The 17,220-nt window shown below is 42.3% G+C and overlaps 1 protein-coding gene across 8 annotated transcripts in view; it reads left to right on the plus strand.

Annotated features, from left to right (window-relative positions):
• The window catches only part of KIF13A (kinesin family member 13A), a 118,734-nt gene that overhangs the window by 89,557 nt on the left and 11,957 nt on the right, over window positions 1–17,220 (plus strand). For 6 of the 8 annotated variants that reach the window (XM_084507461.1, XM_084507460.1, XM_084507462.1 and 3 more), the window contains 14 exons: window positions 321–461; window positions 6,467–6,616; window positions 7,170–7,334; window positions 7,971–8,144; window positions 8,691–8,842; window positions 8,952–9,084; window positions 9,209–9,355; window positions 10,322–10,360; window positions 11,710–11,809; window positions 11,897–12,023; window positions 12,899–12,954; window positions 14,208–14,332; window positions 15,313–15,489; window positions 16,839–16,931. In XM_084507461.1, the coding sequence (XP_084363587.1) occupies window positions 321–461; window positions 6,467–6,616; window positions 7,170–7,334; window positions 7,971–8,144; window positions 8,691–8,842; window positions 8,952–9,084; window positions 9,209–9,355; window positions 10,322–10,360; window positions 11,710–11,809; window positions 11,897–12,023; window positions 12,899–12,954; window positions 14,208–14,332; window positions 15,313–15,489; window positions 16,839–16,931 (1,779 nt within the window). The remainder of the gene's footprint in view (window positions 1–320; window positions 462–6,466; window positions 6,617–7,169; window positions 7,335–7,970; window positions 8,145–8,690; window positions 8,843–8,951; window positions 9,085–9,208; window positions 9,356–10,321; window positions 10,361–11,709; window positions 11,810–11,896; window positions 12,024–12,898; window positions 12,955–14,207; window positions 14,333–15,312; window positions 15,490–16,838; window positions 16,932–17,220) is intronic. The other 2 variants (XM_084507457.1, XM_084507459.1) reach the window with 1 other exon arrangement.

Here is a 17,220-nt window from a genome sequence, read left to right on the forward strand (position 1 = left end):
GATTTTTCTTGAGGATTTTCCAGTTGTAGTGTTGCTGTAAATAGCACTTAAAATGATACACCTGTCATAAGAGATTTGATTGAGAGCGTTGTTAATGATCCTGTGTGAATGAAAGTTGTCTGAGAAGAATAAAGAGGTCTGGATCTTCAGAGATGTATGGGGTATGTTCTGTTTGAGGACAAAAGCAGTATGGCTGGCACACAGAAGGAAGCTGTATGCTCTTTATTTCATTCCTTTTTAAGAGCACAATTTGAGTGAGAGGTTAAACTACTTACATGCAAGCACCTTTCCTGCAGTGATTATTTTTTCCTCTGGTTTAGAGGGGCGCAATAGTGAGCGAGCCTGCTATTCAAGTGAGAAGAAAAGGAAAAGCTACTCAAGTGTGGACTATTGAGAAACTAGAGAACAAATTGATTGACATGAGAGACCTCTATCAAGAATGGAAGGAGAAAATTCCTGAGGTATTAATTTATTCTTTTTCTGAAGGGGATCACAGACTGAGTTTTTCTTTCCCTTTTAGTATGTTGTACAGATAAAGTGCAATGACTTCGTATGTTGAAGGATACAGCACTATGGTTAAAAAAAAAAAATGAAACAGCTATGAACAAAATGCCCATGCAGAGTAAAACACAGCTATATCTTATCCTAAGTTGTATTCTTAGATGTAATTGTGTTAATGACTCATGACACCAGTAAGAGCATATGTTTACCTGCCATAATACAGCTGCCATGCAGACAGGCATTAGTCTGAATTGAAACAGCAAACAGCATTAGAAAGAATGATTAAAATGTGGTTTGTATCAAAGGATGACTAGAGAGTGCTTATGCTGCTTAGATATACTTAAGGTGCAGAACACATGACTGGGGCAGAACTTATTTTAAAATGTGAAATATTCTGTAATCTCATTTGTATATCCCCCTACCTTAAGGCAGTGAATAAATCAATATTTAGTCTGCATCAGTATCTCTGTCAAAACCTGATGGAATGTCATGAGAATTTAAATAACAGGTCAGCCTTTAGAAATGAGTGCAAGACTTGTCAAAAGCTTCTTTGTTTCCTGGCAAGAGACAGATGTGAGATTTGGTGTTCCGGAAGATGTCCTCAAGTATCAAGGTAGACGTACACAAGAAGTATACCTTACTGTCTTATGGCTGACATGGAGCATCTGAATTAATTGTATCAAGAATCATTCTCAAATATGTTTGAACAACTGTCATGCTTTTGTGCCCTTGGACAAAGCACTGCGAATTTCTAAAATTGTAACGCAGGGGAGGTCAGGCACTTCATCAGTGCCCATTGAAGGAAACGATTTTGCTGCTGACTTTAGTAAGAACTGATAACACACCCTTTCAATACATTAACATGTCTTCCCGAGGCAGAATTATTCTTTCCATAGCATAGGTTGGGCATAATGCATGTGTTTTGTGTACTACATAGAAACACATGGGTCAAATACATGTGTTGAAGACAAAAGAGGAGAAGGGAAAGAGCTAACGTCCACTGAGGTGTGCCTATCATGCCCAGAATCTGTGCGAATTCTTTGTGGCTTTGTTATGTGGTACTTGTAGAAGATGCTGCAGACGTGTTCTCAGCTCTTGAGGATTCTTGGGAACACTTGTAGGATTAAGCAGGAGTCATCCTGCACTTTCCATTTTGTCCTAGCAGCAGCCTATTCATCCTGGAGATCACAGAATCACAGAATCACAGAATTTTCTAGGTTGGAAGAGACCTCAAGGTCATCGAGTCCAACCTCCAACCTAACGCTAACAGCCCTCCACTAAACCATATCCCTAAGCTGTACATCTAAGCGTCTTTTGAAGACTTCCAGGGATGGTGACTCCACCACTTCCCTGGGCAGCCTGTTCCAATGCCTCACAACCCTTTCTGTAAAGAAGTTCTTCCTAACATCTAACCTAAAACTCCCCTGGCTCAACTTAAGCCCATTCCCCCTCGTCCTGTCACCAGGCACGTGGGAGAACAGGCCAACCCCCACCTCTCTACAGCCTCCTTTAAGGTATCTGTAAAGAGCAATAAGGTCACCCCTGAGCCTCCTCTTCTCCAGGCTGAACAATCCCAGCTCCCTCAGCCGCTCCTCGTAGGACTTGTTCTCCAGGCCCCTCACCAGCTTCGTCGCCCTTCTCTGCACCCGCTCAAGCACCTCGATGTCCTTCTTGTAGCGAGGGGCCCAAAACTGAACACAGTACTCGAGGTGCGGCCTCACCAGAGCTGAGTACAGGGGGACGATCACCTCCCTAGCCCTGCTGGTCACGCTGTTCCTAATACAAGCCAGGATGCCGTTGGCCTTCTTGGCCACCTGAGCACACTGCTGGCTCATATTCAGCCGACTGTCCACCATCACTCCCAGGTCCTTCTCTGCCTGGCAGCTTTCCAACCATTCCTCTCCCAGCCTGTAGCTCTGCTTGGGGTTATTGCGCCCCAGGTGCAGGACCCGGCACTTGGCCTTGTTAAACTTCATGCAGTTGACCTCAGCCCATCGGTCCAGCCTATCCAGATCCTCCTGCAGAGCTTTCCTACCCTCAAGCAGATCGACACACGCACCTAACTTGGTGTCATCTGCGAACTTACTGAGGGTGCACTCGATGCCCTCGTCCAGATCATCGATGAAGATATTAAAGAGGACCGGCCCCAGCACCGAGCCCTGGGGGACGCCACTAGTGACTGGCCTCCAACTGGACTTGGCTCCATTCACCACGACTCTTTGGGCCCGGCTATCCAGCCAGTTTCTAACCCAACGAAGCGTGCGCCAGTCCAAGCCAAGAGCAGCCAGTTTCTTGAGGAGAATGCTGTGGGAGACGGTGTCAAAAGCCTTGCTGAAGTCAAGGTAGACCACATCCACAGCCTTTCCCTCATCCACCCAGCGCGTCACTCTGTCATAGAAGGAGATCAGGTTCATCAGGCATGACCTGCCTTTCATAAAGCCATGCTGACTGGGCCTGATCGCCTGCTTCCCCTGCAAGTGCTGCATGATGACTCTCAGGAGGATCTGCTCCATGAGCTTTCCTGGCACTGAGGTCAAACTGACAGGCCTGTAGTTTCCTGGGTCTGCCCTCCGGCCCTTCTTGTAGATGGGCGTCACGTTTGCTAGCCGCCAGTCGATTGGGACCTCCCCCGATAGCCAGGACTGTTGATAAATGATGGACAGTGGCTTGGCCAGCTCCTCTGCCAGTTCCCTCAGTACCCTTGGGTGGATCCCATCTGGCCCCATCGACTTGTGCACATCTAAGTGCCGTAGTAGGTCACCAACCAGTTCTTCATGGATAATGAGGGCCACATCCTGCTCCCCATCCCCTTCCACCAGCTCAGGGTACTGGGTATCCAGAGAACATCCGGTATTGCCGCTAAAGACTGAGGCAAAGAAGGCATTGAGCACCTCCGCCTTTTCCTCATCTCTTGTAACTAAGTTTCCCCCCGCATCCAGTAAAGGATGGAGATTCTCTTTAGTCCTCCTTTTTGTGTTGATGTATTTATAGAAACGTTTTTTGTTATCTTTAACGGCAGTAGCCAGATTGAGCTCCAGATGAGCTTTGGCCTTCCTAATTTTGTCCCTGCACAGCCTCGCTACTTCTTTAAAGTCCTCCTTAGTGGCCTGCCCACTTTTCCAAAGCTTATAAACCCTCTTTTTCCTCCTAAGATCAAGCCACAATTCTCTGTTGAGCCAGGCCGGTCTTCTTCCCCGCCAGCTCGTCTTTGGGCACGTGGGAACAGACCGTTCCTGCGCCATTAAGACTTCCCTCTTGAAGAGCGCCCAGCCTTCCTGGACCCCTCTGCCCTTCAGAACCGCCTCCCAAGGGACTCCACCAACCAATGTCCTGAGCAGCTCAAAGTCAGCCCTCCGAAAGTCCAATACAGCGGTTTTACTGGTCCCCTTCCTGACCTCGCCAAGAATAGTGAACTCCACCATTGCGTGGTCACTCTGCCCTAGACAGCTCCCGACGATCACGTCCTCCACCAGTCCTTCTCTGTTTGTGAAGAGAAGGTCTAGCGGGGCACCTCCCCTGGTAGGCTCACTAACCAGCTGTGTCAGGAAGCTATCTTCCACGCTCTCCAGAAACCTCCTAGACTGCTTTCTCAGGGCTGTGTTGTGCTTCCAGGATATGTCAGGGAAGTTGAAGTCCCCCACGAGTACAAGAGCTGATGATTTTGCAACCTCTGTCAGCTGCCTGTAGAATTCCTCATCCGTCTCCTCATCCTGGTTCGGCGGTCTATAGCAGACCCCGACCAGGACACTAGCCTTGTTGTCCCTGCCGATCCTAACCCAAAGGGACTCGACCTTGTCATTCCCAACCTCGAGTTCTACAGCCTCGAAAGACTCTCTAATATAGAGAGCCACACCACCACCCCTTCTATGCTGCCTGTCCCTTCTATAGAGCTTATAGCCAGGCATTGCAGCACTCCAGTCATGAGACTGGTCCCACCACGTCTCCGTGATGGCAACCAAGTCGTAGCCTGCCTGCCGCACGATGGCTTCCAGCTCCTCCTGTTTGTTACCCATGCTGCGTGCATTGGTGTAGATGCACTTCAGCTGGGCCATTGCCTTATCCTCCGGCCTTGCCGTTGTTCCCCCTGGCACAGCCCCAACAATCCTAGCCTCAGCCCCATCCCCCTTCCTACCTAGTTTAAAGCCCTCTCAATGAGCCCTGCCAGTTCCTGGCCCAGGATCCTTTTTCCCCTAAAAGATAGGGACCCGTCTGCGGCCATCAGGCCAGGTGCTGAGTAAAGTGCCCCATGATCAAAAAACCCAAGATTTCTGCGTTGGCACCAGCCCCGGAGCCACGTGTTTAACAGGTGGGCTTTCCGTGTCCTCTCTGAACTCCTCCCTGCCACCATAGGGATGGACGAAAACACCACCTGCACTCCCGCTCCATCCACTAACCGACCCAGCCCCCTAAAGTCCCTTTTGATAGCCTTGAGGCTTCTCTCTTCGATGTTATCACTGCCCGCCTGGACTATCAAAAGGGGGTAATAGTCAGAGGGGCGTACCAGGTTGGGAAGCTTCCTGGCAACGTCCCTGACCCTGGCCCCAGGGAGACAGCAGACTTCCCTACGGGTAGGGTCCGGCCGACAAATAGGGCCCTCTGTTCCCCTAAGAATCGAGTCACCAACAACAATAACCCTCCTGTCTTTTTTGGTGGAGGCAGTCCTGAGGCGCGGAGTCGACCTCCTCGCTCCAGGCATCCTCCTGGGAACATTTGCTACCTCTTCCTCACACACCGACCTCTCAATCTCTAGGGCCTCAAACCTGTTGTGTAAGGGCACCTGGGAAGGTGGGGCCGGAAGGGGAGAGCATCGCCTGCGATGTCGAGCAGGGACCTGTTTCCATTCCTCCTCAGCTCCCAGATCCCCTCCCTCTGCCCGACGGGGACAGGGCAGGGGGTCCGCCCCCATTTGGGGAGTCTCACCTCGGCACCTCCCCTTGAGGCCCTGCAGGGAGTTACTCCAGAAGTCTATCTCCCGCTCACACTCCCTGATGGCCCTCAACCTCTCCACCTCCTCCTTGAGCTCCGCCACCATGCGGACCAGGTCATCCACCTGCTCGCACCTCACGCACGCAGTTTCTCTGCCTCCCGCCGATGGCAGCAAGAGGCTCAGACACTCCTTGCATCCGGTGACCTGAACTGCGGCATTTTTTAACGGGTAGTCGGTCTGCGCGTGCACCGACTTTCTGGAGAGCGCGCCGTGCCTGGTGGCCACCATTATCGCCTAGTTACGGCTGTTGTTAACGAGGTGTTGTTTGTGTGTAGGGGGAGCGCTCTGCCCTTCCTGCGCGCCCTGCCTGCGCGAACTGCCGCGCTAACTGCCGCGCCACTCCCTCTGACGCGCCACGCCCTGTTTGCCCGCCCTGGTCGCCGCGCTCCTGGTCGCTCGATGTTGGCAGTGAAATGGCGGTGGGTCCCGATTTAAATAGCCCGCCGCTGACGCTGCTGGCTCCGCCTTCGCCTCGTCAGCCTCCCTCACGAGGGCTGCCGGGTCCTGGCGGCTCCCTCTAGTAGGCTCGATGCCGGACAAAAATTAGCCCTGCCTGGCCCGATCCCCCGCTCCGCTGCAGAACGCGTCTGCCCCGGAGCCGATCGCCTCGGCAAATGGCCGAGATGATTTATCCTTTCATTTAAAAAGAGTAAACAGAGCAGAAAAGTAAGGCGAAACTTCTTGAAAGCAATGTCTGTTGTACTTGCCAATGGTAAAGTCTGGTTCACCTTGACATCACTAAAAAATGTGGGCCATATTACTATTTACTGTAGTAAAGAAAAGATTGCATAATGTCTCATCTCAAAGATTTCATTACAGATTTCTGATAGCTCCCAGTCCCTTTCTGCTTGTGTTAACAGGAAGGAAAAGAAAAGAATGGTAGTCCCTTAGGTTTTGTGACGTGCTCTTGTCTTGGTTATTTAATTTTTATTTTCATGCTTGCAGTTTTTGAAATAACTTTTGTGCTCTTTAAAACAGGTAAGGAAGCTCATTGGCAAAAGAGGTGATCCTTTTTATGAAGCACAAGAGAATCACAATTTAATTGGCGTGGCAAATGTGTTTTTGGAGTGCCTTTTCTATGATGTTAAGCTGCAGTATGCTGTGCCCATCATCAGCCAGCAGGGGGAGGTAATGTGAAATAGTGCCCTAATGTATAGCGGGGCTGTGCATCCATACCTGTGCATCCATACGTTCATTCATTCATTGGTAGCATGTTTTTTTGCAGGGCGACTTAGTAATATGCACCATATTTTAATGAGCAAATGAGGCTTATTGACTTGTTTCCCAGTGAATAACTGCTTTGCAAATTGATATATGTTTTCTGTTTAAGTGTTTAAAGTTGCCCATCTACTAAAACGGCAGAATAAAATTCATAGTATCAATATTGGTAGCTGAGCAAAAAAACAGCATATTGAAGTTTTGATGCACAGTCATGATGCTGTGTGCCTTTTCTGTAGCATATGAATTAAAAAGCTCAGTAGTTCTGCATGCAAACAGTTCCTTTATGTTCCTTTCTCATCTTTTTTGTCATTCTTACTTTTCCTTTGATGGTTGTGAGCTGTTCAGTTCTAATGCTCAGTGCTAGCTGCCAGTTTCTGTGCACCTCCTGGAGTTAGATATCTCCTGTCTTAATGTCTTTAAATCCTTTCTGCGTAGGTTCTGAGTGTTTATCTTGCCTTAGGTTGCAGGACGGTTGCATGTTGAAGTAATGCGAGTCACTGGGTCTGTCCCAGAACGTGTAGTAGAAGGAGATGACTCATCTGAGAACTCCAGTGAGAGTGGGAGTCTGGAAGTCATGGATAACAATGGAGAAGTTATTCACAGAGCAAAAAAGCTCTCCTGCAGGGTAAGTGAGAACACATGATGGATTTAACAGTTTCAGACCTTTGTAACTATGTAGTTGGTCTGATGTAAAGTACTCAGCTATGTCAGCTATTGCTTGCTTTAAATTTTCTAAAGAGAAAAGGAGGAGAGGGAGACTACTCTTGGTTCCAGTTCAGTGTATGTCAGTCTAACTGGCTGTGGTTGCCTGCGACTGAATTAAGTAGCATTAGTTTCTGGTAAGCACAGGTCTACTTCACAAATACTGACATTACAAGAACTGGCTTTCTTGGCAGACACAGAAGGGGAAACAGTTTTTCCAGATATCCACTTCCTGTGATTTGTTTGATTATCTAATGTAGTATCTATGGTTAGTGTCTGGATTTCATTTTTTCTGTGATTAAGAAGTGTTTTACTCAAGTGTATCAACCTCAAAGAAAACGTGTGTGGGTGGGCTAGTTAGATGCCTGTAACAGTTTTTCTTGCATCTGCATTTTTGTATATGCAAAATACAGATTTCCCAAGTTTGAACATCTTTAGAAAGCAATTGGAGTTATCTGTTAAAAATTCTTAGGTGTTGATAATTTTGGTTGAAATGCTTCATTTTAAACAGTTTACAGTAGAGGAAATTACCATGAGAACATCTGTCTTATCTCCTCAGGTAAAAATAAAAGAAGCAACTGGACTGCCACCCAATCTCTCCAACTTTGTCTTCTGTCAATACACATTCTGGGACCAATGCGTGTCAACAGTAGCAGCACCAGTGGTAGATCCAGATGTGCCTTCACCTCAGAGCAAGGATGCTCATTATACAGTGACTTTCTCTCACTGTCAGGTAATTATTTTTTGCATGAAATAGTATTATCAGGAGGATGGTATGTTTGAGCTAAGTTGTTCAGAATTTAAGCCTTGTTTTCCCTGGGGGAAGAAGGAGGGAATCAAGTCATATAAATAATGACTTTTGACAATAGTTTAAATGCTATAATATTTCACTTCACCACCTCTTCAAAATGTAGCAAAAGGAAAACATTCTTGTCATTTGTGGTCTTGTAAGTCATCTTTAATATGCACAGGGGAAACTATAGTTTATAGAATGACATCTTGTTATATACCTGTTGGGTAAGCTAACTGTCTTTAAAAATGGTAATGGAGCTGTGAGGTGGTTTCAGTGGAAATTTTCAAGCGTGATACACAGGATGCAGAAGCAGTAGTTGCTGAGATGATTTGTCAAAAGAGTTGTGAAACCAGAGTCAAGTTTTATCATCCAAACTGTATGGTTGAGCCATGCAAGTAAGTAATTGTTTGGTGTGTCCTTACAAACCAATTGAGGAGATGCAGTTATTTCATCCGATTAGATATCATAAGTTTGTCTCATTTCCAGGACTATGTGGTGAATGTCACAGAGGAGTTTTTGGAGTTCATTTCAGAAGGAGCTCTTGCTATCGAGGTGTGGGGTCACAGATGTACAGGCAATGGCACCTCTGTTTGGGAAGTTGATTCTCTTCATGCTAAAACAAGGACACTGAGAGACAGGTATAAATAAAATGCTTCTGTCAGCTTTCCAAAGGCTTTCTAATACCTGTGGCTCACAAATCATACTTCGGTGAGGCAAGCATTAAGTTTTGTTGGTATACCTTTTTAGGTGGAATGAAGTAACACGAAGAATAGAAATGTGGATTTCCATACAAGAATTGAATGAGATGGGAGAGTATACTGCAGTTGAACTCCATCAGGCAAAAGATGTAAACACAGGGGGGATTTTCCAGCTTAGGCAGGTATGTCTTTTCGTGTTGTCTTATTCATACATACATTGATTCTTAATGTTATTCTTAGTTTCTCTCTGTTTGTTTTTCTCTCCCTCTCTGCCTTTCTTTCTCTCTTGGCTGCCTTCCTGCTCAGGGTCATTCTCGCAGAGTTCAGGTGACAGTGAAACCTGTACAACATTCGGGAACATTGCCTCTCATGGTAGAAGCAATTCTTTCAGTCTCCATAGGTGGAGTGACTGCCAGATCAACCAAATTGCAAAGGGGCTTGGACAGCTACCAGGTAAGACAGTTACTTTATCATGCACCGATTTATTTTGTTGATTTTGCTTTGCTGCTCTAGAACCCTGCCCAACAGAGTTCCAAAAGGGACCTTAGCTCACACACTGGTACATGATAGGTTAATTTTGTTATTTTATATTTGTTTGAGTCTAATACATATATTTGATCATAGGGTGCTATATCTGCTTTTTTTTCATGCTTGTAAGTTAATGTATAACTGATAAAGAACCAAGTGTAATATTTAGGTATATGCAAGACAGCAGGTATATGGAAGTTGTTTTTACTTTTTGTGTGTAGAGGTGAAATTAATACGGGGTTACTAGTTTGGTTAGTTTCTGTCCCTTGTGGGACAGTGAAAATTAAGGCGAAAAGAATGAGGAAAAAAAAAGAGATAGGAAAATGTCTTAGTGAGATACTAGTTATCTTTTCAAACAGTTTACTTGATCACTGATTTACTGAATGCAAAAGGGCTGTTAAAGCTAGCAGAAAAAGGTCTTAAGAAGTATAAATGGCTTCTTGCTGCTACTAGATAAATTTGTATAAGAAATTAAGGATCCTTTTAACAGTGATAGCAAAGAACAAGTGGAACAGGTCACCCAGGGAAGAAAGGCACCTTTAGACGTTCAGAACCACAAGTAATTCTGGCCGTGAGTACAGATGAAACTATAAAGTGAAAATATTGATGATACGCTTGCTAAGCCCTTTTTCTGGCACTGTAGTCTACGAACTCTTTTTTTTTTACTAAATGTAACCGCTAAAATCGTGGCTGAGATGCTGTAGTCTGAAGAAAGATCTGATCCTACCTATTAATAAGGCTTTGGTTATTTGAATGTTGTAATTTTAACATTATACAAATTTGTTTGTGGCAAGATGCTTTTGTACTTGTGGTTTGGGGTAATTCTTTGATTTTTCTGTTGAAAAAATGCATGTTCTTTTGTGTTTTACAAAATGTATTTTCTCCTACCAGAAGGAGGAGGAGGATGGTGGTGATATGGATAGTTACCAGGTATTGCTGCTGTTGCTGTCAATCCTGTGGCATGGGGCACAGCTAATGCTAATAGCCAGCAACTTTCCAATGAACAAGCATACTGGTGCAAGCAAAAGCAGCTTTGAAATATATGCTGTGCATTTAAGAGGCTACCTGGGCTATAAAACACTGCTATTTCAGTTTACCATGTGACTTTATACTCTTACAGTGTGCTCTTCTCTCTAGTACTCAGCAGTCAGCTCTCCTAACTGGCTACATGAATTGCTATGGAAATAAAAGCTTAGAAACTTGAATTTAAAATGAAAATAGTTTCCAGTGACTATCTTAGGGGAAAAACAAAACAAAACAAAACAAAGCCTGAAGGTACACAAGTTCTTGTCAACCAAATTATACAGCATTGGGCTGTTTTGCTTTGTTTTCTAAAGAAAACATCTTAACCTTTGAAGTTGTGCAGTTTTCTGAAACGCTAGTGGGAGAGAGAGTGGTGGATGTGAGTGTGGGGAATACAGAAGTTCAGTGAAACATTTTTTCTATTTTAAGCTCATCTACATGAAAACAAACCAACAAACCTTGAGCCTGGCTCCTTGTGCGATAAGTAAATACAGGACAGTCACAGTTTAGAAAACTTAAAAGAAGAATCATTTAAAAAGATGGCAAGGGCCAGGATAAGAAATACCTAAAAATGTAAAGCACATTACAGATCTTACATTGAAGTCTTACTTCTAGTAGGCAGCTTTTAAGGAATTAAAACCAGTTAGGTGAGAATGCTGACATCCCATGAAATAATGGGTTAGGTTTTACAGCAAACTCAAAGATACCAGTTAGGTACTAACTTTTCGCGGGCTGTTTCTGCGCTTCCTGACAAATCACAGAGAAGAATGAACCAGATTTTCTGTGATACCACAAAGCATGATTGCATGATCGGTTTTGTTTGCATGAGAAATCTTTTAATTGCACTGATAGCAGCTGCTAGCAATGGAGTTTTGTGCAGGTTTGAGGGCATACTGACCTGTCTAATCTTCAGGAGAACCTATGATCAACTGATGATACCTGTTTTTCCTATTCCATATGTGATTAAAAAGTTTGATTGCCACTTCTGTGGGTAATTAGTCTTTGGTGTATGATTCTGTTCAGCAACTGAGCTAGTCACAGTTTCTTTTCCTCCTTTTGGAATATGAAACTTGAAAACAAATAAGCTTCCATTCATGGGTGATGAGGTACTTAATTAGTGTGCATGTTATTTGGGGAAAAAAGTTTTCTGCATCATGCAAGCTGTTTAATAGCGATTCTGATGAATGTCACAAACTTCCCTGCCATTTGATCTTAACTGCAAAGCTGAATAACTTCCATTTTTCTTCCCATGTTAGGAAGAAGACTTAAACTGTGTACGAGAAAGATGGTCTGATGCATTGATAAAACGCAGAGAATACTTAGATGAGCAGATTCAAAAGATCAGCAATAAGCAAGGTTCAAAACTTGAAATTTCTCTCATAAGTACTTTATTCCCTATATCATCAGAAATGTGTCTTATAATACTACCCTCTTTCACTGTAGAAAAATCTGAGGATGATATTGAACGAGAAGCCCGGCTGGTAGAGCAGTGGGTAGGGCTGACAGAAGAGAGGAATGCGGTGTTCGTTCCAGCACCAGGCAGTGGAATTCCCGGTGCCCCTGCAAATTGGTATGTTCAGAAAAAAACATTGGAGTTGTTCGTTTCTTTTACATGAACGTTGCAAACTACAACGTAAAATTCTCAAGATGTTTTATAGCTTTCTAGGTTTTCCTGTAATACCTCCAACTACACTGAGCTGGCATAATAGAAGGTCAGGTGCTTGTTTGAAAGTAATGAGTGTTTGCTTAGTTCCTTTACTACAAAAAGGAGTTTTGAGATAGCTGTCGCGGTTTGAACATTGCCTTTGAATTTAATACTATTTTACTTTTTTTTTTTTTTTTTAGTTTTGAGAAAGCTATCCTGTAGTTTGATTCCTTTCAAAAAAAAAAAAAAGGCTCAATTGCTCAAAAATTAATTGTAGAACACATCGTTTAATTGAGCTGGGGTGAGGAAGGAAGAAATTCTCATTTAAAAGAAAATTTGAAAAGGAGCAGAAGAAACATATCTCAGAACTTCTCTTTAATTTCATTTAAATATGTGTTTTAAGGCTGTTGAAACTGACTTTGAAAAGTTAAAAAGGTAACATATTAAATTTGTGAAAGTGTGGACAAGAAATAAAAGCTCTAATCAAGTGTACACTGATGTCTCTGATAATGCCTAATATCTCTTCTTCATTGGGTGAATGACGTAGTGATAATTTTTCCTCTCAAATTTAGGATTTTTTTTCCCGTACTCACTTGAAGTCTGCTGTGGTCATGTAGGTAGAAGTATATTTATTGGTATAAAGACTATGTCTTGCCAGGAGTTTGCTCTAAGTAACCATCAAAATGTTGATAGTCTTAGTCGTTGGTCACAGTTAATAGAAAACTTGCATGGAGAACTGTTTGCCCAGATTAGCTTAGGTTTGTATTTGCCTTCTGTATTGACAGCAGTTTTTGTTTCAGGATTCCACCTGCAGGAATGGAAACACATATACCTGTCCTTTTCCTTGATTTGAATGGTATGTTGTAACAACAGATTAAAAAAATAAATAAAATAATAACATTTAGTTTGGATCAGTAAATTGGTAGATGGAAGAGTGGATCTTAAATGTCTCAGAAGATATAAAAACGTCCTGGCAATGGCACTGTCTGGTATGGCTTGGAGAATGTACTTTCTTCTGATTCTATGCATTGCAATAGTTAAGTACAACTGTTTTAAAATTAAGATAATAATCAGGGATCATACAAGTAGAAGGATTGGTTATACAACAGAAAAATGCATAAAAGAGCAAGCTTAGTCTAAATGGAATGTCAGGCAGGAAAATCCTGTGTGTGTTTTGATGTATAAATCCACACGTCATTAAAGCACTGATAGAGAATCTTCCGACTCTTCCACTGACTTATCTGTAGAGGTTTAAACAGATGGCTTAATTAAGAGTGTGTTAGGAGCATAACGAGCATTTTGTTAGAGTATCTGAGTGTTCTCCCTTTGAAGACAATTAGTTTTACATGAGGGAAGACTATGGATTTATGTTCTTGGAGCACAGATACACTGTATGCAGCAAGAGACTGGAGTTAGCACTATATTTAAGGACTGTTTAGGAAGTCTATAATTATAAACTTGGACATAAAGTAGGGAAGGATCCACAAGCCTAGTCACATCCAGCACTTCAGTGGGCTACTAGGCTTGTTTATACAGGCAGTACATCGATACCCACTTTAGAAATTGCTTTTGAAAAATTATATATGCTCTTCTTTCTGTGCTCACAGGAAATGTTTTTGATTTTCATTGTAAGCAGAGGTGAGCAGATAGAAGACCAAGTAGGATATTTAAGCAGGGTTATGGATCATTGCAAAACACTTTTTTTGTTCAATTAAAAGCCTAAAGTTACCAGAACCACTGTTGTCAATCTTGATACATCAGAACTGATTTAACTAAGAGATTGGCTGTTTAGGCTGGCAGGTGAATAAATGAGGAACTGATTTATTCATGGCTGGCTAAATTCCTTTCCTGAATACCTAGAAATAGTTCTGAATTCTCTTTAGGTCATGTGAGGACATGTTCAGAGGGAGTCTTGGCCCAGTTTTACCTCCCCACTTTTCTATGCTGCAACCGTCTTCAGAATAATGCATAGTAGTACAATTAATCAGGATTAAATGTGTTATGAATACGGGTAGGATGTTGTTACAACTTTGTATTACAACTTTGCCTCCATATATTAATGTCCTTTGGTGCAAAACCATTTCATTCTCTGCATGTTTGTTTTGTTAGCTGATGACCTCAGTGCCAACGAACAACTTATAGGTCCCCATGCATCAGGAGTTAACTCCATACTACCAAAGGAGCACGGGAGCCCCTTCTTTTATCTGCCGATCATAAAACACAGCGATGAAGAGGTGAATTGTTAGCAAGCCTCCTTCTTGACAACTGCAGCTTATATTAAAGCTTTCTTCTTATGTTTTATTTTCTCCTTGTATGCATTTAATCACTATGATTATGTTTCTGTATTGGAAGTGCTGTCTTCAGTTTCTGGCCTGTTTGGGTAGGATTTAAGAGGGTTTAAGAGACTTGTTAGCTCTCCTGCCTTAATGCAGAGGTGGAAAGTCTTGGCTCTTGGCAAAAGTCTAATTCAGCTACCTAACTCACAATTCCTTTTTTTCTTCTTTCCTTGCCCCTTCATCATTCCTCTTGTAGGCTCCTAATTATTCAGAGAAAACTGCTTCCTTTACTATGCTGACGAGGCAAAGCTTAATGTTTTTTAAAAAAAACTTTTTTCTTTGTAGTACACAATTTTTTAAATTCAAAAAAGAAAAGGGGAATTGTTGGAAATTAACGGTTCTGAGTACATTTTGGAGCTTAAACTGTATTTTTTCTACTTTCTGTGCCATCTCAGACCAATGCTTAAGAGTCCCTTTGCACAATAAATGTCAAGTTGAGGTTCAGGAAGAGACGGGGGGATGGAAAAAGATGTTCTGCAGGATGGAACAGATTTGTTCTGTATAGACCATTGTAACCTAATCTAATCCAGATGGAAATCTTGCCATTGAGCTCCATACATTTTTAGTACAGCTGCAATAGGATTTCTTTTTCTTCCTCCAGTATTGCTTCTGTTCTCTCCTCTGCTTCCTTCTGGGTGAAAACTTCTTTTTGGGGTAGGGGATTGTGCTTCCTATTGTGTTTCCTGATATCTTAACACCTCTTTTGTGCTGCTTCTGATTGCATACTACGAAAGGGTGGGTTTAGTCCATTTTGTTCAATGGTACTTATTTTTCTTTCATAAAAGAATTGTTTTACTCCGCGTTAAATCATTATAAATTATTTGTTAGATTGAGACTTTGATTTTTCTTTCCTTTCTCCATTTGATTTGTCTGCATAGGTTTCAGCCACTGCTGCTTGGGATTCTTCTGTCCATGATTCAGTGTACCTGAACAGGGTCACTCCACAAAATGAGAGGATTTACTTAATAGTGAAGACTACTGTGCAACTCAGTCATCCTGCTGCGATGGAACTGGTATTACGGAAAAGGATTGCAGCCAATATTTATAACAAGCAGGTAATAAGTTTACATATTCTTTTATTACTAATTTTGTTTGGTATCCCTAATTTTATGAATGTGTTTTCTTAGCTGCCTGCTTCATTTTGCATGTCTCCTATTCTTATTAAAAACAAATGAAAAACAGATTAGCATAGATTGCAGTGATGCTGTGCACTTCTAGCATAGCCTTTTGACCTGTCAATATTTCAAACTGATTTGTTTCAAAGTGTAACAGGCACTACTTTTGCAACAACAGCAAAGAAAGTGGTTTAACCCTCTTGGTTGTATACTTGAAATGTTCTTTGATTTTGAGGAGTTTGCAGTAGCTTGTCTAATATAGGGTTACTGTAGCCCACTCTGTTCCTGACGGCATCTTTGGAGCATTTAGATGTTTGGTGTGAACACAATATATCTTTTTCATTTCTTTATTATTTTCTCCGCTAATTACAAATTAGGCTTGTTTCCCTGCACTGCCCAAATGTATATTTTTTCTACCCACTTTTACATGGTGATCTCAAATAGGGTGTTTTCATGGGCAGCAAGAGTGGTTGCTGTTCCCCTTCCTTTGCTGCTTCATGGGTTTAGACAGCAAGATGTTCTCTAAAATCATGTTCATTTTTGTTTCCCAGACAATTAGGTCCGAGAGCGTATCTCAGAATTGCTTTGGATATTGCAATAGGAGGGAGATGTAGGGGTGGGACACAAAACACCCATTGTATTACTAAGCAACTTACTAAACAGCTGAATTCTGTTTTTATTATTATTATTATTATTATTATTATTATGTTTGCTTTTTGGGCTTTTTTGTGTGTGTGTTTTGTTTTGTATTTAGCATGTTTTCCTTTCTCAGTTTTATTTGTCTCAAATGCCTTATTAGATGAAAGTTAAGTTTACAGTTAGTGATGTAAGGCCTAACTAGTCTAACAATGCAGCACACTAGGTTTGTGACTACAATAGTGAAAACTGTGGCTGCTCATCCAGTTATGGCTAGAGATCAGTCCTATGCTTTGCTATAGCGAAAAGAATTTTCTGCTTATTTAACAGGTGGCTGACAAAGTGAGAAGTGTTGGTGCCTGCACATTACAGACTTCTTACAGCCACAGTTCCTCAGTTATGAGTTATTACACAAGGATAGAGCTTCAGTGCAAAACAGGAGTAAACTGTTTGAACTTGACAGCATTTTGTGCTGACTACAAGGCTTTAAAAAGTACTCTAAGGATTGTGAATGCTGAAAAGGAGCTTACTTAATTATTGTCCTGGAGAATGTGCTTTTGTGGTAAAATAAATCTTTGTATTGCAACCTTTTTTCTTAGAACATCATAAATAATTATTATCAAAACAATAATTGAGAATTACTTTGTTTCTAGAGTTTTACCCAGAGCCTGAAAAGGAGAATATCCTTGAAAAATATATATTATGCCTGTGGAGTGACCTATGAAATAGTATCCAATATACCAAAGGTAAATTACACTGTGTTTCTCTGGCAAATTCACTGAAAGTAACAGAATAACTATTGTAGTAGGTGGCACTGATTGCAAAGTAAATGGCCTACTTTGTTGATATGAGGCAACTTGCCAAAGTACGTATCCTGCTGTTCAGTGGTGAGGTTGTTTTTACCTTAAACAGTAGAAAACTGTGGGGATTTTATTTTCTCTTTTACTGTGTAAACTGAGTTCTTGTAGTAGAGCTATTTTTGAAATTGTATTAGCTGCTTCAGGGAGAATTAAGAGGCTACTCAGAGGGATATTC

The sequence above is a fragment of the Aythya ferina genome (genome assembly GCF_964211825.1).
Source record: "Aythya ferina genome assembly, chromosome: 2".
In the NCBI taxonomy this organism is placed as follows: Eukaryota; Metazoa; Chordata; class Aves; order Anseriformes; family Anatidae; genus Aythya; species Aythya ferina.